This window comes from Myiozetetes cayanensis, unplaced genomic scaffold (genome assembly GCF_022539395.1).
Source record: "Myiozetetes cayanensis isolate MyiCay16 unplaced genomic scaffold, myiCay2020 scf22, whole genome shotgun sequence".
In the NCBI taxonomy this organism is placed as follows: domain Eukaryota; kingdom Metazoa; phylum Chordata; class Aves; order Passeriformes; family Tyrannidae; genus Myiozetetes; species Myiozetetes cayanensis.
Genome location: NW_026087434.1, coordinates 12,047,187 through 12,073,958, shown reverse-complemented (window position 1 = coordinate 12,073,958; position 26,772 = coordinate 12,047,187). Strand labels below are relative to the sequence as shown.

Sequence of the window (26,772 nt, the reverse complement as noted above, 5' to 3'; positions counted from 1 at the left end):
GATGAGAGAAAGCAGGATAACAATGGGGAGGTCAAAAGGAGAATCATTTACTGGAGGCGTAGTGGGAAGTTAAGGGTTTGACTTAGAAATGAGACAATGAGATAGAGGAGTATGTGTGGTCAAGGTAGGAACTGAGGGATCTGAAGGAAGTGCCTGTGGCTAAGGGGAAGGGGGAGATACTGTCTTTGCTGGGTGAGCAACAGGTAGGTGTGATGGTTAAAAAAAGCATAGGCCAAAAGCAGCAAAGGCAGTATTTGTGCAAGAAAACCATTTAAACTGACAAGACCACCACTGTGCTGGAGCCATTGCCTAGAGTCAATGTTTGGGTGATTACTGATAGCTCCATACATGGATTGTAGACAGGACTCAGTATTTTCACTGCTGTAACCACCTCATTTGTAAACCAAGCCTGTGCCCAAGCTGCTTCTCTAGGCCTTCTCTCCTGTACCATGTCATAGAGGTAATGCTGTAGGAAGATTATATGAGTTCCAAAAACTCATGAGAGACAAAAAAATCTGTCAAGTGCTGTTTAACTACAACACTGGCACTGCTGGGGAAGAGAGTACCCGACCAGAGGGCCCAAGCGTAATCTAGGGATGAATCACAATGTATTTCATGTGATCATTACAAAGCTTTCTTCTCCCTCTCTTCTAAGAAACTGATGTGTACTGGTCACTGGCATGCCAGGACACTGGACTATATGGACCTTTGTTCCAACCGAGAGTTTTACTTTTCACAGACTTGGGAGGTAAGAAATGAGTTTGCTTCAACAATAGAGAAGACTGAGGAAAAGCATAAAGCAACAAAGAGCAAAAAGGCATTGAGCACACATCTGCCTGTAATATATGTAAGCACCACAGCAACCAGACTGCTCGCTATGCTCTTAAGCACAGAGCTGCACACATTTGCAGGTATTTTCATGATAATATGAGCCAACATGAAGGATCCCTGAGAACTGTGAGCAGTGCTAAGACAGCATCCTGACTGAACTACCACATTTTCACATTTCATCCCAGTGTCATCCAGCAGCCTTGCTTCCTTTTACAGAGACTTGGAGAAATTGAAAGGGCAGTGGGAAGAGCCCCTGAAGCCTGTACCTGTGAGCAGAGCCATGATTGGTACTGCAGAACTCAGCTTAAAGACATCCAAGGAGCTGATACAAAAAAGAGTCCCAGACTCTCTGAACAAACAAGCAGAGACAAATGACACAGTCTTAAAGAATTTGCTAAGTCCACCAAAAAAAAAGAAAAAAGTATATATCTCATATCTCTGTAAATAAAAAGACTGTAACTTCTGCTGTAGCTCACAGGCACTTGAGTGTTTGGTTTTCTACTTTACAAAACAGGAAGTCAAAGTCAAATCAGAGCTGGATGTTTTCATCCTCTGCTTTCAGGGACTTGCAAACAAACCAGTGCAAACAGCCTGGAGCAGAGACCAGTGAGGCCGGACTGTTTGTGCCTACAATAAATACTTCACTAGAGCATGTTTGTAATTTTTTTTCATTTGTATAAGGACAGAGACAGTAATTCCCAGAAGTGAGATTGAGTAAGAAATGTGACATGAGCATTTCTGTGGTTTGAGTCAAGCTAGAAGATTCTGACTGCTGAAACCTCCCTTGTGTGTGAGGTTAGTTCAATATAAGATGTGCAAACAGCATTCCTTGGGCCACTTTCTCTCAACCATCAGTTCAGAAATTGCCATATTTAATGAAACCATATGACAAAAATGGTGGTTGGAACCTGTGTAACAAACCAGGAAAGATTACAAGAGTTGAGTTAAATCAATTGCTTTAACTTTGCACACGGCTTTACTTTTTAAGGGTCTCATGCAGGTCACATTGATCTTTGAGGGTTCAAAACCACTTTCAACCCATTCAGCTTGTAGAATAAATTTACCTTCTTCATCTGACTCACAGCAGTAGCTATGACTGCTCCTATTCCATGACCTTGTGTAAATCTTTCCATGAGAACTGCAAATCATCATAAGCATCTGTGACCTTCTATAGCCTGGTTCTCTGTCCATCCTAAGTCCTGCAAGGCAGTTGTCTCTTCTTGTGTTTGCACAGTGGTCAACACAGGTGAAGACAGGCCCAACAGATCATTGTTAGGCCCCAAAGTGCACCAACAGGACTCACCTGCCCTACGGCTGCCACCCATGCTCTCCACCAACAGTTCCAGGAGCACTGCTTAACTTCAGCCTGAGCCATGTTGTAGATGTCTCAGGTATGTCGTAGGTGCAGTTATCTGCAGCTTTTCCTCTTGAATGGACCTCAGACCTTGCTTGTAGTCTTGTTTCTCAGTCCTGTGTTTGTCTCCCCCTGAAAAAATTCCTTGAATGAATCATGGATGAATCCCTTGTCTTGGGATGCTGATGAATCCAGTTAACAGCACCCTGTTTTTTCCACACTTTTCAGACCTGTGTGTCTGCTCAGGGAGGCTCTGCCTGTGCTGTGTCACTGAGCTCCTAGTTTGTTCCAACTTCACAGAGCAACCCTGACTCTTGCTGCTTCCTGACACCATTGCTGAGCACATTTTTCATCAGGAAACATGAAAATCTGCAATAGTTATATAAATGAAACAGAAGATGTGAGAAGGAATATCATTGGGTTCCATTAGAGAATTGTCTAGCATAGGATTAGGTAGCCCCTTTCCAAACTTGTCATCCTGTCATCCATCCGGCAGACATGCTGGTTGACTTGGTGCTTCCAAAATTGCAGTCTCTCATAGTAAAAAACTTCAGCATTACTTCTTTCTAATTTCAGGTTATGCCCTGCTCTTTAAGTGAGGTCTCATGTGCTGTGTAACCTCTGCTTTGCTCTAGAAAAATGCTGTAAATGCAAGGCTTTTCCCTGAAATCCCATCAAAGGTTTCAGATTAGGGTTAATAAGTAATGATTGAAGTAAGGTAAGTAATGTGGCTGCAAGTGTGGTGTTGCCCTCTGATGACCATACATGCAGGTCATATACAAAGAAAACGATGCAGTTAGAAATATGTCACATGGCACTTCACAGGACATGGTCTGTCACCTCCTCTTTCCTGACCCTGTCTGAATGGGGCCACATTAACGGCCAGTCTTCACGAGTGAAGATCCGGGGAAGGTCTTTACACCTTCCAGCCTGCGCATTGGATTTTTTTAGGTGAGACACAGTGTGCGCGGAACTGAGCCCACCCTTTAATCCTAAGGTTCATCTGCCGGGGCCAAGCGAGCTTGGACGGTGGCAGTGAGGTCCTTAGGACGTAGGTGGGTTGCCTTTAAGGGCTAACGAGCCCCACCTGCCCGGGAGTGGCCCTGACCGGGAATCGAACCCGGGTCTCCGCGGTGATAGCGCGGCGCCTTTACCCCTAGACCACCAGGGGCCACATTAAGGCACTGTAGACTGACAATGAGTCAATTGTGGCAACAAAGCCAGATTTGAAAAAGCAGACAGATGATCTCTCTACTGTTGGCTCCATCACCAGTCCTGGTAGTACATCTATCTATTTTCAACTGCCACAGCTGCAGTTCTCTAACGACATCCTAATCTGGAGCCCTCTTAAGGCAAAGAGGGAGGCACACTGACATCTGCTGTGGAAGTTTGTCACTTGCACTCCAAAAACTGCACTGTGAGGCTTTGAAGTGTAGGGGAGTAAAAGGACAGTGGACACATAATCCCAGTGTTTCTTCTCAGGGAGCAAGTTACTTTAAAAAGGATTCATTAATAAGCTATGCCTGACATAACATCACAGAATGACAGAATCGGCTGAGTTGGAAGGGACCCACAAGGATCACTGAGTCCAACTCTCAGCCCTGCCCAGGCCCAGCCCCAAGAGTCACCCCCTGTGCCCCAGAGGATCATCCAAACCCTCCTGCAGCTCTGGCAGCCTTGGGGCTGTGCCCACTGCCCTGGGGAGCCTGTTCAGTGCCCAACCAGCCTCTGGGGGAAGAACCTTTTGCTGAGATCCAACCTGAGCCTGCCCTGACACCAACTGCCCTCAGCTGCTCCTTGAGGCCCTTCCCCATCTTTGTTGCCCTTCTTTGAACACTCCCTAAGAGCTTCATACCTTACTTATATTCAGTGCCCAAAACTGTCCCAATCTTGCAGGTGAGGTCGCCCCAGGGCAGAGCAGAGCGGGACAATCCCCTCCCTGGCCTGGCCAGTGATGCTGGGCCTGCTGCCCCCAGGACAGGGATGTCCCTCCTGGCTGCCAGGGCACTGCTGACTCAGGGACAACTGGCACCCATCAGGAACTCCTGGGCCCTTTCCTGGCACTGCTTTGCAGCATCTCATTCCACATCTGTTCATCTCAGGGGTAGAATTCAGCACTTCCCCTTGTTGAACTTCCTATGGTTGGTGATTCCTAACTCTCTGATTTGTTGAGGTCTCTCTGCAGGGCCTCCCTGCCCTGAAGGGACTCAACAGGTCCTCCCAGTTTGGGGTCATCTGCAGACTTGCTCAGTGCCCCTTCCAGTGCTGAGTCCAAGTCACTGATGAAGATGTCGGAGAGCACAGGGCCCAAGATGGAGCTCTGTGGATACCCACAAGTGACAGCTCAGTCTGATGTCACCCCAGTCACTGTCACCCTCTGTGTCCAGCCCATGAGCCAATTGCCCACCCACCACATGATGTGTTTATCCAGCCATGGGCTAGACAGTTTGTCTAGAAGGATCCTGAGAGAGAGAGTATTGAAAGCTTTACTGACATCCAAAAAGATCACATCAACTGGTTTCCTTTCAGCCAGGTGGGTTACCTTGTCATACAAGGAAATCAGGTGGGATAAGCAGGACTTTCCTCTCAAGGAGCCATGCTGGCTGTGACTGATGACTTGTCTTTTGTGTGTTTTTCAATACCTCCAAGGATAACCTTCCCCATAACTTTACCAGGCACTGAAGTGAGACTGACAGGCCTGCATGTTCCAGGGTCCTCCTTCTTGCCCTTTTTTCCAACCTGTGGACAAGCAGCAGATCAAAGGGAGCATCTTTCTGAGCCGGTTCCCTTAGGACATGTTCCATAAAGTTGTCATCCAAGTTTTTTAGAAATCTTCTGGCTTGGGTTGTACCAGCTGTGTGATGCTCCCAATTAATTTCTGGGAAGTTGAAGTCTCTCATAAGGACAAGGGCAGTTGACTTGGAAGTGTCCCTTAGTTCCTCAAACAATAATTCATCGGCATCATCATCCTGGCTGGGAGGTTTACACCAAACTCCCACGGTGACATCTGCATTATTTGTTTGCCTCTTGATTTTCACAAGAGGCTCCCAACTGTGCTACGGCCAACTGTGAGATCCAGACATTCTAACCCTTTTGTTATACACAGAGGCACCCTTTCACCTCTTCTGCCCTGCCTATCCTTCCTGAAGAGCCTGTAATCACCCAGCAGGGCACTTCAGTCATGGGACTCATCCCACCAGGGCTCACTTATGCCAGTGATGCCCAATCTCTGGGACTGGGCCGAAGCTTGGAGCTCCTCGTTTGTTCCTCATGCTGCCTGCATTGGCGTAGAGACATTTCAGGTGTGGTGCATTGTAGCCAACACCTCATGAGACGGACTGAGGATCCCCTTAGTGCTCGTTTTCTCAAGTTTTGACACAAGATCTCATCGCTCATCACTGACGAACCTGCTTTTGCCCCTTTCCCCCTTCCAAGTTAGTTTAAAGCTCTATAAAAAAGCCCTGATAGCTCCTGTGGTAGAACTCTTTTTTCCCCTCTGAGAAGGGTGCATCCTGTCCTCTTGCCATGATGTTTTTCTGAGCGCTGGCACTACACCAGCTCAGCAAATGGCTTTTTAGTAACTCCCCAACTTGCATTTCGAAGTCATATCAAAGACCTCTACAACAGAAAGTGCTGGTACGTTGCAGTTAAATGTACCACAGCATGTGGAGGGTACTGAACAAGCTGGTCTATACCATGCACCAGAATCTGAAACAGCATTCTGAGATTTTTTTAAACAGATCTAGGCTACTCTGGGCAACTAAGCTTCCACCTGAAACTTTTACATCATCTTGCCTTCAGTGTCTTCCTCTAAGAAGAGTGTGCAATACCTCTGCCGCTCATCCCACCTCTGTGCACAAGCACACTGAGTGCTTTGGGATGCCCTTCCACAGGGGGTTGCAGAAACAAAATTTTTACATGAGTTCAGAACTGGAAACATTCTTAGAAGGAATCTCCACTGAGGTTTACGAGATGTGTAGATGGGCTACCTCCAAGGTGCCCGAGTCACACCTTGCTGGAAGGTGGGCTTGTGTTCTGCAGAACTGCAACTCCTCCATGCTCCGAGTTCTGTTTCTGCAGCACAGCAGGCTGCCCATGCCGGTTACTGCTGCAGGCAGTTGTTGGATTAGACTGGATTTTGGCAGGGCCAATTTTGCCCGTGTCAGAAAACCTGTCAGCATTCATGTTAATTAAAATATTCAAAGGAGAACAATTTTTAGTAACAACATTTTATACCAGTGTTTTCAACTAAGCTTCAAGCTACATGTGAAACTTGTAGGTAAAGGAATGGCTGGTTTAGGAAGACTTGCAGACCACTTAAAGCACGAAAGCATGCCCATTCCATGGCAGCTGCTATCAGGCTGCTCATGGCCAGCTTGCCTTGCTCATTTAAGAATCATTTAACGGAAGGTAATTTCTGAAATTGTAGGGACAGCAGGGACCGAATGCATCTATCATGCAAAGATCTGAAACGACAAGTACAAGTAGATTACACCCAGTCATGTCATTGCAAAGTCAAGCTGCACTAAACTGGTATCAACAGAGCTGTCCATGTACATGTGGCACCCCACAGTGTCTTTGATCAAACTGCACTCACGAGGTGTGGTGCTGTGGTAGAAGAAAAAGGAACTAGGTAAAGACAATTCCATGCTCAATGTGTCTCTGTACAGTTTATTTTACAGGAGATGAGATGAGCACTATGATGTATACAAACTTGCAGAACAATATAGGAAAATACAGTTTAACCATATGAAATTGTTTTACAGTAAGACAGAAAAATTACATATAGGAAATGCCTTCAACACTGAAGGACAAGATCCACAGCTGACATCAAATAGCTTCCACTGAACTCTGGCAGTTTACCCGAGCTGAAGATCCGCCCCTTAAATCTTTTCTTCATTCAACTTAAGTTCAGTAAGTGATTCCTTCATGCATCCTTAGGGAACAAAAGTCATCCTATAATTTCCACAATGATCCAAGATTTACTAGTTACTCAGACTAGTATGAGGCTGCATGATAAAATAAACTATGTAAGGGGTCTATTCAGCCAAAATTTATGGGAAGTTATAAAATTTTGGTTAAGCTTCTTTAAAAATAAGTCATTAGTACTGGCAAAAGACAACTTCTCTAGAAATTTAGAAGTATTTAGGAAAACTTACACAAAAAGGACCAAATAAGCAACTTTATTTTAGCAGAAAACTCTGATTTAGTGTATGACTGGTGATCTGGCCTGCCTGTGGATCCCTGCTGTTACAGTGTCTGCACAACTGCCCACTGGAATTCTCACTGTCTTGGGCTGCAGAAAACAGGGAAATCATCTAAGGAGGATAAAATACTTGTCCAATACTAGTACCTGCCGTTTTCATAACAGATAGAGGCTGCTGTCCCTAAAGAATATTTTTGACCTGCCAGAGTGGTAAATGGACATCCAAATTCCTTAGGCTATTCTGATAATCTTAGCCATTCAATCAAAAAACTCCAAAGGAACAAGGGATTTCAGGTCAAGCATTCCCAAATTCACATGACTAAGATTATCATGTCAGCAGATATGAGATCCCTGAAATCACTATTCAGCTTTAGAGTTCCAGAACCAGAACACTTCTTCTCAGCAACAACTGTAAAAAAAAAAAAGTTGTGGTGGTTTTTTTTTTTAATTATGATTTTTAGTTATTTATTTAAAACAATACAGTGTAACTCTTTTATTCAGAATTATCACTACATCCTATTTTTATGCAGAATTCCCTGCTTACTCTATTGAGATCCCTACACTGAAGGGAGGGTTCAAAGATTAGCTTCAATGCAGTTACTTTTAAGTCTAAATTTTCCTATTCCGTTTTCAGCATTGAGAATTCAGGATGCCTGTGCTGGACAGTAAGTTATCAGGGAGACAAAAGCAGGTGTCCTGGGGATGTGGATGTCCTAAAAGAGTGAACAACTCAGAGCAAGGAAGGAGGTCTGAGAATCCTGCACAGATTTGTACACACTGGCTGCTCCTGAGATTTGGAAATTTGTAGTGTGAATCTGTGGATTTTACATGCATGTAGCAGATACTACTTAAAGAGGCACTTCAAGGGGATCTACTAGCAGAATTTTAATTTGTGATACAAGCCATTACTCAGCTACTTGTTACACCAGTAGCCCTAAAAGACTGTGTATACTCAAAACTATAGTCCTATCCAGTCACTGAACCTGAACACAGCAGCTGGAAAGCTTTTGTTCTGAATATCCACTGAGTTTGTTTCTTATGACACACCTGAAATAGTTCAACTTAATGTAAGTTGAGGGAGTTAAATCTGAATATTTCAAATTTCTACATATTTTTTCTGTAATTATTATTACGTGGTTAACCTAAGACTTATTTTTTTAATGGTCTATGAGAGATTTTATCCATGTAAAGTTCTTAGATTCAGATGCATCATTAGGCACAAAAGGTTTCTGCCTTGAGGAATGCCTGGGATTAGAAATTTAAATCAAATTGTGCTATGTGTTGGTCCCTTCAGAAAAAAGTGTCCAGGAATAAAAGAGAAACTGTGGCTAGCACAAAAAGGAGTCATTACACTTCCAAACCTGGTGGCTGATAGGAAAAATCCAAATTAAAAGACAAAATAACCTCTCCAAAAAGCACAACTCCCAGAAAATACCTGAAAGCATGAAGTTTGGTCAGCATGATGAAATAACAGATATGTTCTATGAAAATTCAAAATTAAAAAAAAGTTCTGAAAAGTGATGAAGGGCTTGCTACAGTAACAATGGGAAAAATAAGAGTTGAAAGATGCACCACTCATATGAATAAAAGCTACTGTAAGACAAAGTAATGGATATTATTTACACAATAGTGCTTCTGAGGAAAAGACAAGGATTTACTGCAAGGAAACACTTCCCCACCATTGTGCAACAGCAAGGCTGTGTGCTCCAAGCTCCTGGAGCACAGCAGGCTCGGCACACTTGAGCCTGGTGTGTGGGCAGAGCAGTGTGAGAGCGCAGGACGTCACTGCTGAACGACACACCCGACCTGCGGTTCCCAGGGGGCACTGGTAAGTACTGGTCTCCCACTGGCACAACCAGGTGCAAGCTGGAAAGCTCTGTATGAAGCTACAGATACAAGGGAATATTTCATCACTGATTTTCATGTGCTAAGCAAAACCGGGAGAGCGATGAGCCTTTTACTAGACCCATCGAGGTCTCAGAGAGATGCCACCAGGAAAGCTAAATATCTTCCTGCCCTATGTGTCTGTTTTTAATCTGAATTAATCCCGTTACTATTGCCCACCTGGTTAAGGTAAATGTGACCAGTAGGCTGCTCTGATGACGTTACACACCTCTGCTGCACAAAGGGTGCCCATTGGCCCTTCCCCATCCTTGTGCAAGGACGGGAGGAATGTTCACACACCAAGAACCCCTCAGAACCATGCTTCAGCTATCTGTTGGACCTCACTCTCCTACTTCAATACACACTGGGGAGTAAAAAGCCTTTTCAGGCTTTCTGAAAAAGTCTGTAATCAGAAAAGCTCATTATTTTGCAAACTGCCTTTTTGACATTGTCTTTTGAAGGCACGGTTCTTGCCAAATGAGAAATGTCAGGGTGACCAGTACTGCCCCCAGGATCCCAGACTGTGCCTGCTACCTCCAGGAACAGCCAGTCACACTAGTGCACAAGAACATATGAGATACTATGAAACAGCAAATCTGTTTTCAGTTCAGAAGGAAACACTCAAATAATCACATCAAGAAGTCATTACTCATTCCAGGGGGACCTTCAAGGTGCTGGTCTGGATTTCTTAAGGTGCTTGGTAGTGAAGGACCCACCTGGGTAAGCAATGCCTTTTCTCTCCCTGTGTGTGACTGAAGAAATAGATGGCCAGAGCTACTTTGTCACTGAATTTTGGATTTGGGTTTTTACAGCTGCATCAGCAGGTGACCTGTGGGCTTTGCTCTGACCACAGCCCAACAGAGGGACACTCCTAGAGCTGCTGCGAGCTGCAGAGAGAGCAGTAACGTCTTATCCATTAAGTACTTTAGGATCGCATTTCCTAATGTTTACTTTATCCATGTATTGAGTACAACTAAGGAAAAAAGAGGCTTGTCCATTTCTGTTTGTTAGCCTGATTTTCAAAGACTCTTACCACCTAACAGCTCCCTGTTATATTCCAAGAAATCTGAGTGTTGAGCAGTTCCAAAGAAGAGGTGAAGAGTGCACGTTTCTATATAACAAGCCTAACTTGCAGTGAATAGTGAAATAATGATGTTAAAAAGAGGGACAAATTTAAGGCGGTTCTGACAAAGCTTGAGAAACTACGACTGCTACTGAGCATGTGAAAGTTTCCTGAACAAAAAATTCCTGTTAGAAAAAAAAAACCTCCCAACCCAATTGAAAAAAAAAAAAAGGCTGCATAAAGGATAAAGAGAAGAAGAGCACAAGTTTGCATGCTGCCTGTTAAGACACTCAAGAAAAAATGCTTCCAGTGCTTACTGTCCCTGTGCAACACAAGAGGGAGCACAGCTGCCCCCCAGCAGCTCAGACAAGCCTGCAGAGGGAGAAAGGGAGTCTAAAAACATTAACAGGAATTTCCATGTGATTTTCACCACTGTCACGGTACTTTAACATTAAAAAAAAAAAAAAAAATAAAGCTATCTCTAAAGATGCCAGCATCCAATAAGGAAATAATACTCCTATAAGGGAACAACCAAAGTCTTCCAAAAGATGTTCAAAAGATTTCAAAACAGAGAAGTGATGAACAAATGTGAGTGACAGACATGACTGAATCTGGAGCACACTGGAAATCTGAGCATTAGGCCTTTTTGGATGTTGCTCCATGAAAGCAACTGGAATCTTGCTGTTGAAGGAAGAAGGGTGCATTTGGTCCACATGGTAAAGGACTCACTACTTTCAACTCATTAACTCCTACAAGAATCAGACAACAGCACTGGAACCAGAATGAATTATGGTAGGAAATAAGCTGAAAAAATACTGTGGAGAAAGAATTCCAACTGTGCCAGAAGATGGCTTTGAAGACGCAGGTAGGTTGGTATGGATGATGAATAAAAAGTTCTCATTCTGTATGGCAGCTGAAGGTGCAGCTGACAAGCACCTCACCAGCCATGGTAACTGGTGTCAGCACACCCAACAGATCCAAAGCCATAGGAATTCAGGAAGTCCTTTCACTGAGACAAGGGCCAAGAGGGTCCGGCTGAAGTGGAGATCACCAGAGAGCCATACAGCGTGGCACAAGTGTGTGACAGCATTGCTCAAAGAGGGAGCTCCACAGGGGTGGCAGGACAACACCCAAAACACAGGTGGCTTCAATAGACCTGGGGAAGCAGATCTACAAGGACCAGAGGCAAATTCCCACGTGTTGTACCTGTGCAGGTGAAAGCACACAATACTAATCAAGCGCTCACCTTCTGCTCTGTGACCTCAGAGCGTATGAAAATGCAAGACAGCCTTGTAAATCTGATACCCATAGTGACTAAACCAGCAAAAACTCACACCAAGTGTGTGAGCACACCTGCTAGATGAAACAAGATGATGCCTAAGCTCAGTATGTATGCAGGTAAGAGACTTACTTTGCTATTCTATTAATTGCAACATCATCATGCAGCATCAACACATGCTAGTTATTGAAACTTAACACAAAACTTTGATCTTGCTCTGGAGAAGCAGATGTTTAGGATAAGCACAAGGAAAGACTGGATTCCACTGCATTTTTGAAACAAGGTGGAAGATGAACAGAGCACTTCTGAAACTCCCAAAGTTACCTTCTTTACCTTCATAGGAACGAACATGAGGGCAAACACCCATGCTTTCCTTCACATATACCACTACCTCCTTTGAAGATGCTGTCAGTTCAGAAGCACAGGGGCTCCAGCATTCCCTGATCTCTAAGGTCCAGGATCCATCAGCCAGATAACAAAGAACAAAGCCAGATAACACTGATCCCACTGATCTGCAGTGCTGTATCGTGAAGAAATATCATCTTTTGAAAGAAATATGCTAGAAACTGTCTAGAAGCAACAGCAAAACTTCCTTAACACTTCCACCAATTACAGATGGAAGTGTTGCAGAGGAAGCATCTCACCTGTCACAGAGCAGCACAGTGCATGAGTCTCCCAGGGCTGGGAAAGATCAAGAACCAGGTACCAGTGCCCTCCTCTGGTTATTGAAGAAGAGATACAGATTCCATTAAGAGAATTACTGTTCTGTGTAACTGACACATCCCTACAACATTTCAAATGGACCAAAAACTAGAATCAGGAAAACTATCTGAAAATAAAAAAAAAGAAAAAAGAAAAATTACCACAAAACACAACTAGGAATTGAGAGTGGCTTAAATACACCTTAGCAGAGGAACCAAAACACATTTCAGTCCTCAGAAAAACCTGTGCTAATGGATAGCATTTCCAGTCCAAAACAGATAAAATAACATACATCTTTAAAGAAAGTGGAAAAATAAAGTCTAATTGATAACAGATTATTTCAGGTATTTATTAAGGAGAATACTGTATAAAGTGCACAACTAGTTTGGTTTTGCAATCAAAACAAGAATGTGCTTAGGTGTTGTCAAGATTGCTCATTTCAATTTACAATAGAGCCTAGAACACGGGGGCAACCTGAGATGCAGCTCTGATGTACTCCCATTATATTTGGCCACTGAAGTTTTAAAAGCTCACCCTGCACTTGTGGTTTAAAAAATAAAAAAGTGCCTGTCCTCCAAAGTGCAAGGTAAGAGTTAGGAAAAGTATACACTGGTATGCCCAAAAATTAATAGGACAGCAAGTGAATCAGTAGGAAGACTGAAAATGAGAGCTCATCCAGAAACTACCCTGCTTGAGGGAAGAAGGCAGAATGGAAAGAGGAGTCCAGGGAAGAATTTGTGCTCTAACTGAGCTCAAGGATGAAACAACGCTCAGGCAAACCAAACGCTTCACTGGTGTTGCAATGGTCTCTGCAACGAGCTCTTCCAACATCAAGAATAAAATATTAGTCCAAACTCCAAAGTGTGCAGTGGAAGTGCAGCACAGGAGGTGTCACACCAGGAACAGTGATCCTGAGCACGTGGTAGTCATAACACTACACCTGCCAACATGCAAAGGTTTATAAAGGTTAATGAGGCAGCAGAGAAGTGGGTAGCAGGAGCATTTGCAAGACAGGAATGAACCTGTACTCATAAAGAGATGGTTGAGAAAAAAGGAACAATAGGAAAAAGCAAGAGAATTCAGTTTGATATAACAAACCAGAAAAATAACCACTGCAGCAATATTATAAACATGCCTCAGAAAAGACTTTTACTGATTCCCAGTGATCTAATCACAGCGCTTTGAGGCTGGTGAACAAAAGCTTGGAATAGCAGTGGAACAAAAGAAGGATGCGACTCTGGTGCTGAGGAGAAAAAGACAATAACTGTGAAATAAAGTGGAGCATAACTGTGCAGCAAACGAAAGACTATGTTTGGGAAGTTGTAGCTAACACCACATTAAACACTGAGTAAAGGCCACAGTGGTGAGAATCAAGGTTTCTGCTGAATCTATAGCAAGAATCTGAAGAATCTTTGCATCGTATGAAATGCTGAAAAAAATATATTAACAGCAACACTGAGTAATCAATCAGAAATAACAGCAGAAGAATAAAATAAGTGTCTGTTCAAAACCAGTCTCCAAACTACATAACACTATTTGCCAAGAGCAGCATTGAATTTTTGGTGGTTTGCAGTAAGGGTAACATAGAAAAAACCTCAGGTTCAGACTGATGGTACAGAAGTGGTGGGCACCTACATCTACACTGAATGCAATCTGGCACCTTTGAAAATCAGGCTCCAAAAAGATAAAAGCCAAAATTTATTTGGACAAACTTGGTAATCAAAGATATCTAAGTCTGTGATATTCACCTGAAGGAACCAACAAAGGGAAATTTAAACCTAGATTCCAAGTAAACTACAAGGACTGCCTTTAAGAAGATTCTGTGAAAAACATCTTGCACGAGCAGGATAGGTTTTGAACATCTCATTTATTCCTTGGTATATAACCTCCTGTCATTGAGGGCACTCCGACAGATAATGAGGTAGGTATAGCACAACCAAGTCTTTCCTGATAAAAACTGTCATGGTAACACTTTCAACCTTATCGATTGGCCTACAACAGAAATCATAATAATGGGTTTATGTGTCCCTGAGAGGGAGTATAAAACAGGAAGCACAGGAGTCTTCTCCATAGATTTGGGGAGAAGGGCCATCACTTCACTGCCATGGTGAAAAACAGTGTTATATAAAATCAATGTATTCACACAACATTGCTGTGAGATACACATATTTTGTAGATGGGGCAGCCAGGAAAGTTAGTTGACTTGCCTGTGGCCATGAAAGCAGTCAATGATAGACCTGGGATTCATGATCAGGACTTCCTTGCCTCCTGCATCATGTTCAGTTATCTCCTTGGTGGCCAGAGGCTTACCGCATGGTTGTTCTAACATACTGTATAAAGATAGTCATGCAAGGGGTGGAGAACAAAGTCACTGAAGAACAGAGCACTTTCTGTACCAGAAAGCAGATTTCTTCTGGAAGCTGCGTGCAATTGGGAACCTCTGGTGGGAAGCACACATCTGGTTTCTTCACCCTGGAATGTCTGGTGCTTAAGGCTTAGGACAATGAGGACCATTGTAATGACTAAATGGAACAGAGCTAGCCCATACAGGCATAAATTACAAGGTGTCTGGTAGTAAAATAACCTCTTCCCTATGCTCTTCTGAACCTTAAAAAACAAACGTTAGCCTGTTAATTCAGTGGACTCATCACATACGACTACAGATCAGTCTATATTTCCATGTCCACGGGTCGGATATCTCCAGTTTTGTGTTCTTTTACCCACAGTTCCCTGTCTTTGGCAGGATCCACTTTCCGAAGCAACTGATCCACCAGTTCTACTGTCTGAAACGAAGAAAACAAGAATCCAAATGTCAAGGGCACATTTCAAGCAGAGTCATTGCTCTTACATGCAGAGCAGCTATAGGCATGCCAACACTGCATTCACAGACAAGTGAGAGCTGCACATACATGAGACTTGGGGCACAGCAGCCAGGTCTGAATGTGCAGCCTTGTAGTGGGAAGCAGAGAAGAAGGAGATTTAACGTGAAGCAGATAGGCTTCCTGTGCCAGGCGCTGGCCAGTTGGTCTCCGACTCCTGTCCTGTATTCTGTGCCTTCCTCCAAATACAACTGTTCTGAGGTTAGCATGCATCTCCCATATTTTAATATTTAATAAGTAGCCAGTTTTTAGTAAGAAAATGGTGAAATTATTTACTTCAAGCAGTTGTATCTCTCCCAGCAAAGAGCTCTGATCCAGCAGTATGAAACGTGACCAGGATCAGAATCCTGGAGGAGCAGGACTGCAGGGAGGCAGCACAGTACTGCTGCAGATTAACAAGCTGACTGCAGACACTTCTCACATGTCTTTTGATACAGGTCAGTCAGATCAGGAGGGGCCGTCCTGTTCAGCTGAAGGGCAGTGAAGACCACAGAAATCAAACAAAAAGCAGACTTACACTTTGGTTGAACATGTCTGTCTCATGCCGCAGCTGCGTGTACTGGCACAGATGCTGCCGAATCATCTCCACCCTCTCAACTTCTAGTCTCTCAAGCTCCTGGACATGAAGAAAAACAAGTCCATATTTTTACTTGAACCTGAGCTTGAAAACCCAGAGAAAGGATGAAAGACAAAAGGCTGCCACTGAGTTCACTGCCTCAGAGTCATGCTTTGGAGTTGGACTCTCTGGTTTCACATTCCTCTGCTCTGCAGAGAATCAGACACAGCAAGCAACAGCAGTCATCTCAGTCTGAACCTAACGACAGAAAAGAAGGTTGAAACCTTTCCAAAAGGCTCAAAAACTGAGACAACCAATGCAGAGAGCGGAGCCACTGCCTTCAGAGAGGGAAGCAAGAGGGAATCTGTTTCTTGCAAGAAGTTCTGCATGCTTTGTTGCTAGCTCCAGAAGTTACAGTGATTCCTTGGGGAAGCAGGAAGCACATTGAGGTGTACGGCTCAGACTGCCCCCAGTCCAACCAGATACCTGTCAGAGTACTTTTATCTGTTCACCAGATGATGAGCTGGGACAAGTTTCTCCCTTGCCAGGCTGGCAGTAAGCAGACCCAAGCAACACTTTAGTTGGAAAGGCAGGAGATTTCTATCTTTCCTTCTGATATTTTTTGCATCCCTCTTCTGGATTATGACTATACTATGATTATACCCCAAAATCTGCATTTAGTCCCTCTGGCGTGGCCTCACCTTGAGTACTGTGTGCAGTTTTTGGCACCCCAATATAAAAAAGACATGCCATTAGAGAGTGTCCAGAGGAGGGCCAAGAAGATGGTAAAGGGCTTTAAGGGGAAGCTGTACGAGCAGCAGCTGAGAACACTTGGTTTGTTCAGCCTGAAGGAGACTGAGGTCAGACCTCATTGTGGTCTTCAACATCCTCATGAGGGGTAGCAGAGGGGCAGGCACTGATCTCTTGACTCTTGTGACCAGTACAGGACTCAAGAAAATGGCTGGAGCTGCATGTGGAGAGGTTTGGGTTGGATATCAAGAAAAGGTTTTTCACCCAGAGGGTGGCTGAGCACTGGAACAGGCTACTCAGGAAAACAATCACAGCACTAAGCCAATCTGAGTTCAAGAAGCATTTGGACAGGCACATGTTGGGATTCTTGGGGTGTCCTATGCAAGACCAGGAGTTGGACCTGATGATCCTAATAGGTCTATTCCAACTCTATGATTCTACAATGGTTCTATGATTCTATGATCTAAGTGGCAGCAGCAGAAGTGACATGCTATGGAAGTCTGCCTTTAAAGACATACACTGTGGGGCCAAATGTTACAAAACCTGGCCTCAGAGGGCATTTCTGGTGCCCACTTATTGAGCATTACAGCAGAGTGCAACTGAAACCTATACAAGCAGGCAGGCTGCTACATGGCCTTCCCGGTGCTATCTGCAACTTGTTAAATGTCTCTTGGGAAACATTCTTCATTACAGCACAAAAATCTCAGGTGGCAGACTATCTGCTTGGGGAGGAAGATAAGCAAAGGGGCTTGTGGAATGGATAGGGCTCCTATTGCTGTTGCAGCTGATGTACTGCTATTATGAAAAAAAATGGCCCACTTTAAACTCAGACTCCCTTTTTTAGGGCACAGATATGCAGGACTACAACACCAAACCCAGTGTGCTAGTGATATATGCAGAACATCCACTGTATTTGCACCAGAAACTTCAGGGAGGAAGCAGAAATCTTCAGACCTTGACACTCTCAACTTGATATTATTGTATATGAAATAATCAGTGTCTGAGCTGATCAGACACAGACAGTTTCAATTTAGATTTTATATTCATGTGTACCAAGAGTTGCCTTCGAACGCTTATCAGCCTGAGTTTCACAACTGACAAACCTGCTGTGCAGCTGCAGGCTATGGCTGCCCACTTGAGCCATCTACTAGTGCACCTCCAAGTTGTGCCTTCTCTGGGAGCAAATATGCAGCTCACATATACAGTAGAGGCAGGTAATCCTCCCACTCTACTCTGCTCTAGTGAGACCCCACCTGCAGCACTGCACACAGATCAGGGGCTGCAGCATAAGAAGGACAAGGAGCTGCTGGACCAAGGCCAGAGGAGGCCACGAAGCAGCTCTGAGGTAGCTTGTAGCAAGTTAGACTGAGAGATCTGGGGCTGGTCACCTGGAGAAGAGAAGGCTCCAGGGAGACCTGAGAGCCCCTTCCAGTGCCCAAAGAGGTTCTAGGAGAGCTGAAGAGGGACTTGGGACTAGGGCCTGGAGTGACAGAACAAGAGGGGATGGCTTTAAGCTGAAGTAGGGTTAGGTTAGGCATTAGGAAGAAATTCTTCCCTGTGAAGGTGGTGAGGTCCTGGCACAGGTTGCCCAGAGGAGCTGTGGCTGCTCCATCCCTGGAAGTGCCCAAGGCCGAGCTGGATGGGGCTTGGAGCAACTTGGGCTACTGGAAGGTGTCCCTGCCCATGGTAGGGGGTAAGAATGAGATAGTCTCTAAGGTCCCTTCCAACCCAAACCATTCCCTGATTCTATGACATATTTGATCATATCTGGCCACAATGGCTCAGATGGTCAGTGTCACTTGCATTGGTGAGAAAATGCTCGTGAAGGTAAAGAGGAAACCAGGTCCCTTATGTACAGGAACAGCCAATTTTTTCTTTTGTCTTCTGTTTTTGGGAAAATATCTGCCTCCTGGCACAACAAAGCTGTATCTTGGTGCCTAAACCCAAAAGTCTACAGACAAAGGTTTGTGAGGTGTGTTACCTTCGGAAAAGCAAAACAATAGCCAAATGGAGAGCCAAGCATGCCTTGTCTGAGCTGGCAATACTCCAGAAGAAATTGTAAAATCATGGAATACAAAAATTTATATTTTTGTATAAGTGGATACAGTGATTTATTATGTGTTTTTCCATGTTTTTCTTGTGCATTACTTCATCCTTCCTGAGGACAATTCTAGCATCCTGGCCCCTAAGCAGTACTGAACTAGTTTAATGCCTTCTGCAAAGAAACAATTATTTCTTCCTTCCCCTAAAAATGAGGATTTCTTGGCCCTGAGAATGGGAAATACATTGGGAGAGATATCACCCAATTTTCCCCATTGCTTTGCACTGAACTAGCTGTGAATGATGAATGCTGTAGGCCATTACAATTTTGGAACGTTACAGTGTTAGACGCTACGTACCAGAGTGGTGGTCACCATCTCCTCAAACCACTTGGACTGGGCTTGATTGTAAAGATCCACACAGCGCATCAGGTCATCTCCTGAAAGTGTCAAGACAGCAACACATGAGCCTTCTCTAGCCAGACCTTAGAAGGAAACTGCAAGTCAGGTTTTGTAGACAGACCCTGAGGGTCTGAAGATCAGCCCTGGTGGAGCTCAGGGCAGTTCTGTCACATGACATTTGTTTACATTTCAACTTGCATGCACTTGATGTGAGGCAAAAAAGTAGGTGATTGGGGTGAGAAAGGATGAGGGGGAAAGACAAACAAATATGAGCATTAAGTAGTATTTTACAGAATGCCCAGAAATATGAAAGCAAGTTACTTCAGTTAAAAAAAAAAAAAACAGTCCCAGACAGACAGTTGTATCTGAAAAATAAAGTAATCAAAATGGGAAATCAATAATAATATGAGTTATGGAGCTGAAGGGTAGCACTCTGTAGGTGAGACTGTATTCTAAGATGTCTCTGTTTCAAATGGAAGCAATGCATCAGGCTCCAGCTGTTAGATGAAGTGATGCTTATTTGCAGCCTCATGCATTCTACAGCCTCAGGAGATGCCCGATTCCAGCTGAGCTCCAGCTGCCCCCAGTGTTCAGGGCAGTAACACAAGAAGCTGTTGTTCTTTCCATTTTTTCCTTCGTTGCAGGACTCTGCTCTGACAGAGGGAAAGGTGGGTGGAAAATCTGGAAGGCATGTCTCAGAGATTGCTGCTTTTCATCTAGGAAATTCTCTTAGTTCTTTAAATAAGGTTCAGTTTTGCTTTCCTGATTGGTTTGATGTCTAGGTCAGGGCTCAAATTCATCTTGTTATTTTAGGTGCAAAATGGTCTTTATACATAAACTGGGGGCAAACCAAGCTTTAAGAACAGGACTCCACAGACCAACCAGAGCCAAAGATGTAAATGCATCTGGAAGTTTCTCATGGACTTAGAACTTTGCGTGGCAACCAAACTCTATGAAAAAGCCATGATTCAGGGCTCAAAGCTTGGCAATAAGCTTATCCATCTAGGAGGGGGATGCAAAGTCCGACATAACTAGGTCTAGTGGAAAGTGTCCCTGCACGTGGAGAAGAGGTTGGAATGAGATGACCTTTAAGGTCCCTTCCAACCCATTCTGTGATTCTATGTCAAGTCTGAACTAATGGCTCCCACATTGTAGGAGGCTACTCAGGGGCTCTTTGACATGGGGTTACCCTCCACCTGCTCGAGTCAATCTGAGGCACTGGACAGTCGGGAACAAGAAAGCCATGAAACACAGGAACAGTCCATTAGAGCAGAAAGGAACACCACCTATCACTAACCCATGGGATCATAGAAGGGCTCTGCTCTAGAGTTTTCTAGTCCTATCACCCACTTGCCAACAGAGCTCCTTTCAAAGCCAGATGACCACATGCTGCTTCTGGGAACCACTGCCTGTGGGGGTGGGACAAAACCTCATCTGCCACACACTGGGACGGTGGCACCAAGTGGCGAACAACAATGGGAAGACTCACAACAAACTTAGATCTTCATCTCTCTCTTGCTTGTTCAATAAATACCCATTAAAACCAATTTCTAAGGATGCAAGGAACACAGAGTGTCTGTGAATTTGCAGGTGAATAAAGAACATCTCTCATGGAGTCTCCTGTCGTGAACTCATAACTTTTATTTCTCCTCAAATGATTGCCTATACACATGGTCACACTGCCAGTGACTCTCCTCAAAACCCACACATGCCAGGGATCATCCCTATGAAGGGATGAAACATGGAAGCCCTAGTTAAAACCTATTTTCAGCAAAGGTACTAATGGAGCTGCACATATCAGCTTTGCAGATCTCAAAAAAGTTCCTGAAGGATCATGCAGTGGCTTGAGCTTCTGTAAAATATGCACAGGTCACAGAAAGTAACTGTGTCCTCAGTGCAGCACAGCACACACTACTATCTCCTCAGTATATCTACAACAGAAATTATTTTAATCACTGAGTAGCAGTGGAAAAAATACAAAAAAATCACTTTCAAGGAAAAAGACAGCAATAGCAAGTATAATAGTCACCCGCATAGTTGTGGGTGACTGTGATTTAGGAAAGAACCAAGGAACAAACTGTGATTTAAGGGAGAAACATCCTCAGCTGAGCTTCTCTGAAATCTGACCTGGAAAGTTCCACAAACATTCTGTAATCTAAGGAGCTTTCACAAAACAGAAGGACAACTCACCCTACTTTTACTATTCTCACCCCATTTATCAACAAGTTGTGAGATGTGAGTTGGAAAAACTAGGCTTGTTTCTTCAGAGGATTTAATATCACAGATTTGTACCATGGTTCACTTTGACTTTGCAGCTACAATATTAAAAAACAAGAACGTCGTGGAGTGATGGGCAGTTGCATCCCATCTTGTTCTCGTGGGGCCATGCTCACTTGCACTGCGGACAGACACAGGTACTCACCTGCCTGAGTGGACTTTCGTCTCGCCTTCTTGATTTCTTCTTCTGTCTTGTTGCTGAGCTTCACCTCTAGCTGCTGTGTTTTCATTTCCAGATCCTTCTGTCTCTCTGTCAAGGCCTTCCGGGCCTTGGAGTAATTAAAGAAGAGTCAGGTGTTTTAAAGGAAAAGAACTGCCAGCTGCTTTCAGCCATCTAGGACTCCTTCATACAAGTATTTGTCAGCAAAGAGTCAGTGACTTTGCTTGAAACTGGATCCTAACTGGGATTCAGGTTCTTACAACATCATGTGGTGTTCAAATAAATGTCCTATGACCACAGAGAAGTCGGCACCAACAAATCACAAAAGCATCTGAACTCTCTGTAGATTCTCAGAAAGTTACAGGACAAATGGCATCATCAGACTCATGTTTCTTAACAGCTTTCTCACTATTTCTAGAAGAAAGGAGAGCTGGAGCTTCTTCCAAAGGTCTTAAACACCATCATCACCAAGACACCTCTTCCATTCACTTTTCTTAGGACCTGAATAGTTGAAATAATTTCAAGTAACTTACAAAATTTGTCTTTAAGTATGTTCTGGATTCATTATACACCTATCAGAAACTCTACCAATAGGAACTTATTTAGAAAAACTTATTCAGGTTCAGGCCAACAGTTCATGCTGTAGAAATAAAGACCCTGAGGTCTAGTTACAACTGATTACTTGAATTACTTTACTTAAAAGTTCTTCAGGTTGTTAAAGCCTGATTTATCAGTACAAACATATATTACATAGGCAAATTAGTAACGTGCCTTAACACATAAACATTGTTACACGCAGGCTGAGGTGACATCAATATATAAAAATAACTTATTTTGCATGGACTCATTACAAAATATGTCACATTTGTTCTTTATACTGTTCTAGTATTACAAACTAAATTAGGATGACTGTATTTTGTTAGCACCTTGCAGTTTTCTCCTGTCACACCAGCCTAAACATTACAACTCTCTTAAGGCATTACTGGATTTTTTTCCATTTGCAGTTCTGCAGGGAGAGGGAGCTGCAGGACAGCAATTGGTGAGGGGCTGAGCGCTTCTCACGCACTGCAGGCATGGTTCCTCCCTGCTGTAATTCCATCTCCTCAAGGCTACTCTAATTCACTCTTCCCAGTGTCACTACTGAGCTTCTTTGCAGATATGAGTGTGAAGAACTTACTGTTTTGCAGAAAAACGTCTTCCATGCATACACACAGCCTAATGACCTTGTGTATCCTGCAACAATTCTGTCCCTGGGTGAACTCCTGCTGATCTTTAATGAAAGCACAAGCAACCTCTGGTTTGACTGAGAATGGTACGTTCCTTTCCAACTTACACCCAAGAGCAAACCACATAAGGATACAATTTGGCAGCTGAGGTAGGAGCATCCCAATTCCTGCCAGTTGCTGCTGAGAGATCTTTTGTGGGTCAAACTCCCTACACCACAACCAGAGCCACCTCCTGGTTCATGTTACAACAGCCTATTATTGTTGTGCTGCTGGTGTTTGGTTTTCTGGGTGAGGGTGTTTCCTGTGAGGGATTTGTGATTTGCTGGGCAGGGTTCGAGCTGCCTTTCTCAGCCATCTGCTTTTAGCCACTGCATGAGAGGGTGCTGAGCCAGGTAAGCCTTTGACCCGACTCTTGCTGCCATTCTAAGATAACGTGTTTTAAATTTTGAGGGCAATAGATGTGACTTCCAAATGCACACAGACAAGAAGTATTTGCATCAAATGTATTAGAAATGTATCATCCCAAACCGGGAAAGGGAGGATGAAACAAGAAGCCAGTTCAGCAGTGAGATGGTAGCCCTGCTGTAGCCCCCCCTGTTTCCTAGATCTCATCTAAGCAGCGAACTACATGTGGGGCCCAGCAAAGCACAGCTAACAGCAGAAAGCCCTCAGCAGGAACAGCTGCGGTTCTTTGGGGCAGAACAGAAACTTTTCACAGGCAGCTGCTTTTCTGCCCAAACCAGCAGTATCTCAGACCCCCTCCAGTTTGTTCCCCGCTCCCACCTTCTCAACGGCTGTGTAGCGGCTGGACAGGTGCTTCCGTAAGTCTGCGATGTGGTGATCACACTTCTTCATGTCTTTCTTAAAGTTCTCTCTGAAGTTGAGCAGAGGTTTCTCTACCTCACTCTGAAGCTGGTAAGAAAAACAAAGGAAGAAATGGCAGTAATGAGGAGCTGGGCAGTAAGTCCTGGCTCTTCACAAAATCATAGAATCACAGAATAGTTAAGGTTGGAAAACACCTTCAAGATCATCAAGTCTAACTATGAACCACCGTGTTCATCCCTAAACCATGTCCTCAAGTGCCATACCCACATGGTTTTGAATACTTCCAGGGACGCTGACTCCACCACTGTCCTGGGCAGCCTGTTGCAATGCTTTAAAACCCTTTCTGTGAATTTTTTTTTTCCCTAATATCTAATCTTAACCTCCCCTGGTACAACTTGAGGCCATTTCCTTCTGCTGAGCAGGGCTCACGACAAAGAGGAAACACTACACACTCTGCAGCCAAAGGCAATGACAGACAGTAACACTTCTCCAAGAGTGCTCTGAATTAAGCTACTACAAAACTCATCCCTTTGCAAGAGACCTCTATTAAGGGAGTATTAACTGAAGGGAGCAAAAGGACAGAAATTCTGTCTTCCCCTCTCTCCAAGAGATTATTTCTCTTTTTACACAGAACATCAAACAACAGGCAATACCCAGAGCACTGCTTTAGGTATTTGGATTCTGGCCTAACTGATGTAACTTGCTTTAAAAAACCCAAAGTACCCAAATTAAAGCCATGAACCCTGACTGCAGTGAGGTGAGTCCATGGGCAGCGGTGCCACAGCTGCATTTTCTCATATGGCAAAGTGAGATCCAAGAAGGCCACATTTTCTTTATTTCTGTCAAGTATAAGGCAGCCTAAAGAAAAGCCTGATTATTTAGTTGAAGCTTTTTAAGTAGTGGCAAGAAACCACTGGAATGAACTCCATCAAGCCCAGACACATGACTTATCTTGACAGCCAGTAATACTCAGTTCTGATAGAATCTGCATCATATTCTTCTTTGGCCTTCTGATAAACAGTTTTGACACCTAGAAAACATGCTCTGGAGTGATTCAGACATTTCATCTCCTGTCACTAGTTCAGTGCAGTCTTTTATTGGACAGAGGCTACAAACTCAGCCAAGACACTACAGCACACATTCTAGAAAGGTTAAACAAGTGGAGTCTGTTTAGGCAGATGAAGACTGGCACCTTGGTGATCTAATATGGTGTACATCTACCTGAAGATCAGTTACTGAGCCAAATTCTTCTTCACAGGACCATGCAAAGTCACAACCGAAAATTGAGCCGTGGGACGTGCAGGAAGAATACAATTTAAAAAAACACCACAACGTCACCGTAATGGTGGTTGGGCACTGGAGAAGGCTGACCAGAGAGATCCTGAAATCTGTGTCCTTAGAGATACTCAAGTCTGAGCTAGACAGAGATGCAGCTGACTTGATCCACTGTGGGTGATAGTCCTGCTCTGACTGGGAGTGCTGGACTAGACAATTCTGGACAATGTTTTTCTGACAGTCTCATCAGCATGGCCCCAGGCAAAAAAAATAAAGACCTGAAGCAGTCACGCCATGACAACCTTCTTGAAGGACTCCTCGTGTGCCTGTATTTATAGCTGCCATGCCAGGTTGTACAGGCAGCAGTAGTGCAGTAATATTTTATGTTCCAAGTGCCGTGAGAGTGCTGTCACCTCCTCTGCTCTGTTCCTGACCCTCCATGTAGCAGTGCTGGGAAGGACTGTCACAGACGCTGTTCAGTGTCTTCAAGGCTGGTGTTTGTCCGAATACTGTGGGTATGCTCTGCACTGCACTGCCTGCTTGTGCCAGGACTGGGTTTGCTCAACTATCAATGAGAAACAGAATTACTGCTTCTAAGAATAGCTTCTCTGAGATAACACCAAAAATCAATATGTTTAAAAACATATTATGTTAATAAAAGGAAGCCAAAGCTAGGAACTCCCAAACAGGTATGGGAACATAGAATCATAGGATTGTTAAGTTGGACAAAATCTCCAAGATCATCAAGACCAACCATTAATCCAGCACTGCCGGGTCCAACACTAAACCACGTGCCACATCCAAATGTTTTTTGCACACTAACAGTGGGGAGGGTTTAGAGGATGCTATTGGGAGTTTCTGTGCAGGGCTTAAACAAAAGTAAAATAATGCAAGAGCTCCTCTACATGGCCCTCCTACATGCAAACACTACACCAGGGTGCATTTCTTCCTCTTGGAAAACAATACAAGAGGACAATGGGGAGCAAAAAGTATTTCACTAATTTCAGCCCTGATGTCGAAGTTTGAGGCACAGCAGCACGTTACTAAGGCAGCAGCTAGTTGCCTGAGTAACCTCTGCAGAATCACTTACCAACAGTGCAGAGCTATAATTTTCCTCCAGAACATGGCTGTTGTTCTGAGGTATCTGCCACTGTATTGAACTTGACCACCCACAGAGGTTAACATAATGTAACAGGATTCAAGAGCGTGTCACATGTGATGGAAAAACCCCAGATAAATACCATAATTTGTAAAAGAAATCTCCTTGGGTATCACTTCAGAGAAAACCCAAAAATAACATGACATTCTCAGCGCACTTTCCAGAAAGGTTAACAATACAAAGAAGTCAGAGCTTTGGTTCTCTTAGAGAACTTAGAGCTCAAGTGAACAACCTTTAGAATCAGTTTTCCTTCTTTTTTTATCAAAACCTAAAGTTAGATGTGTTTTAATTTTCTCATCAGATAGATTAAATGCACAATTTGGGGAGCAATAATATACAGAGTTTTAGTAAAATTGTTCGCCAACTTATTAATTCTTCTGAATTTGTACCATACGCACGTGTAGTTCCCCCACTGACACATACTGAAGGGAGATCCATACCAATTCAGGGCAAAAATCCTCGGAAAAGAAAGAACTACTTACCTTAGAAGAAAATTTGAGATGAACTTCTGCTTCATCAGCTAGACTCTTCTTGAGCTGAGCCCAAGCCTCTCCCAGTGTGCTGGAAGAACAGAGGGACAGCGATCAATGCCCTGTCTCTCACCCACCCTTCCCACAAGATCTGTCAGACAGATCTGGCACAATGCTTCGTACTATGTCTTGCTGAGCAAAATCATGGAAAAGGGATAACAGAAACCTGAGAAGTCAACCAACCCTTGTGACCAAGGCAGAACTGTACTGGCATTGTATGTAGCAGATCTTTGGAAACACGGTTCATAACGATCTCCAGTTATCAAAAGAGATGCCACAGCCCCCATAAGTAAGATCCTTCAGTATCTTATCCTTATCATAACAAAGTTCTCACCAATGCCATTTGTCCATTGCCTCTTCTACTTTACACTCTAC

General features: G+C 43.8%; 1 protein-coding gene across 2 annotated transcripts in view; it reads right to left on the bottom strand.

Annotated features, from left to right (window-relative positions):
- Positions 1-6,828: 6,828 nt before the first annotated feature.
- Positions 6,829-26,772, bottom strand: part of GAS7 (growth arrest specific 7) — a 98,470-nt gene continuing 78,526 nt past the window's right edge. For both annotated transcript variants that reach the window (XM_050319544.1, XM_050319545.1), the window contains 6 exons: positions 26,350-26,428; positions 23,392-23,520; positions 21,368-21,491; positions 18,904-18,983; positions 15,716-15,814; positions 6,829-15,102 (listed from right to left, as the gene is read on the bottom strand). In XM_050319544.1, the coding sequence (XP_050175501.1) occupies positions 14,989-15,102; positions 15,716-15,814; positions 18,904-18,983; positions 21,368-21,491; positions 23,392-23,520; positions 26,350-26,428 (625 nt within the window). In that variant the 3' untranslated portion in view covers positions 6,829-14,988. The remainder of the gene's footprint in view (positions 15,103-15,715; positions 15,815-18,903; positions 18,984-21,367; positions 21,492-23,391; positions 23,521-26,349; positions 26,429-26,772) is intronic.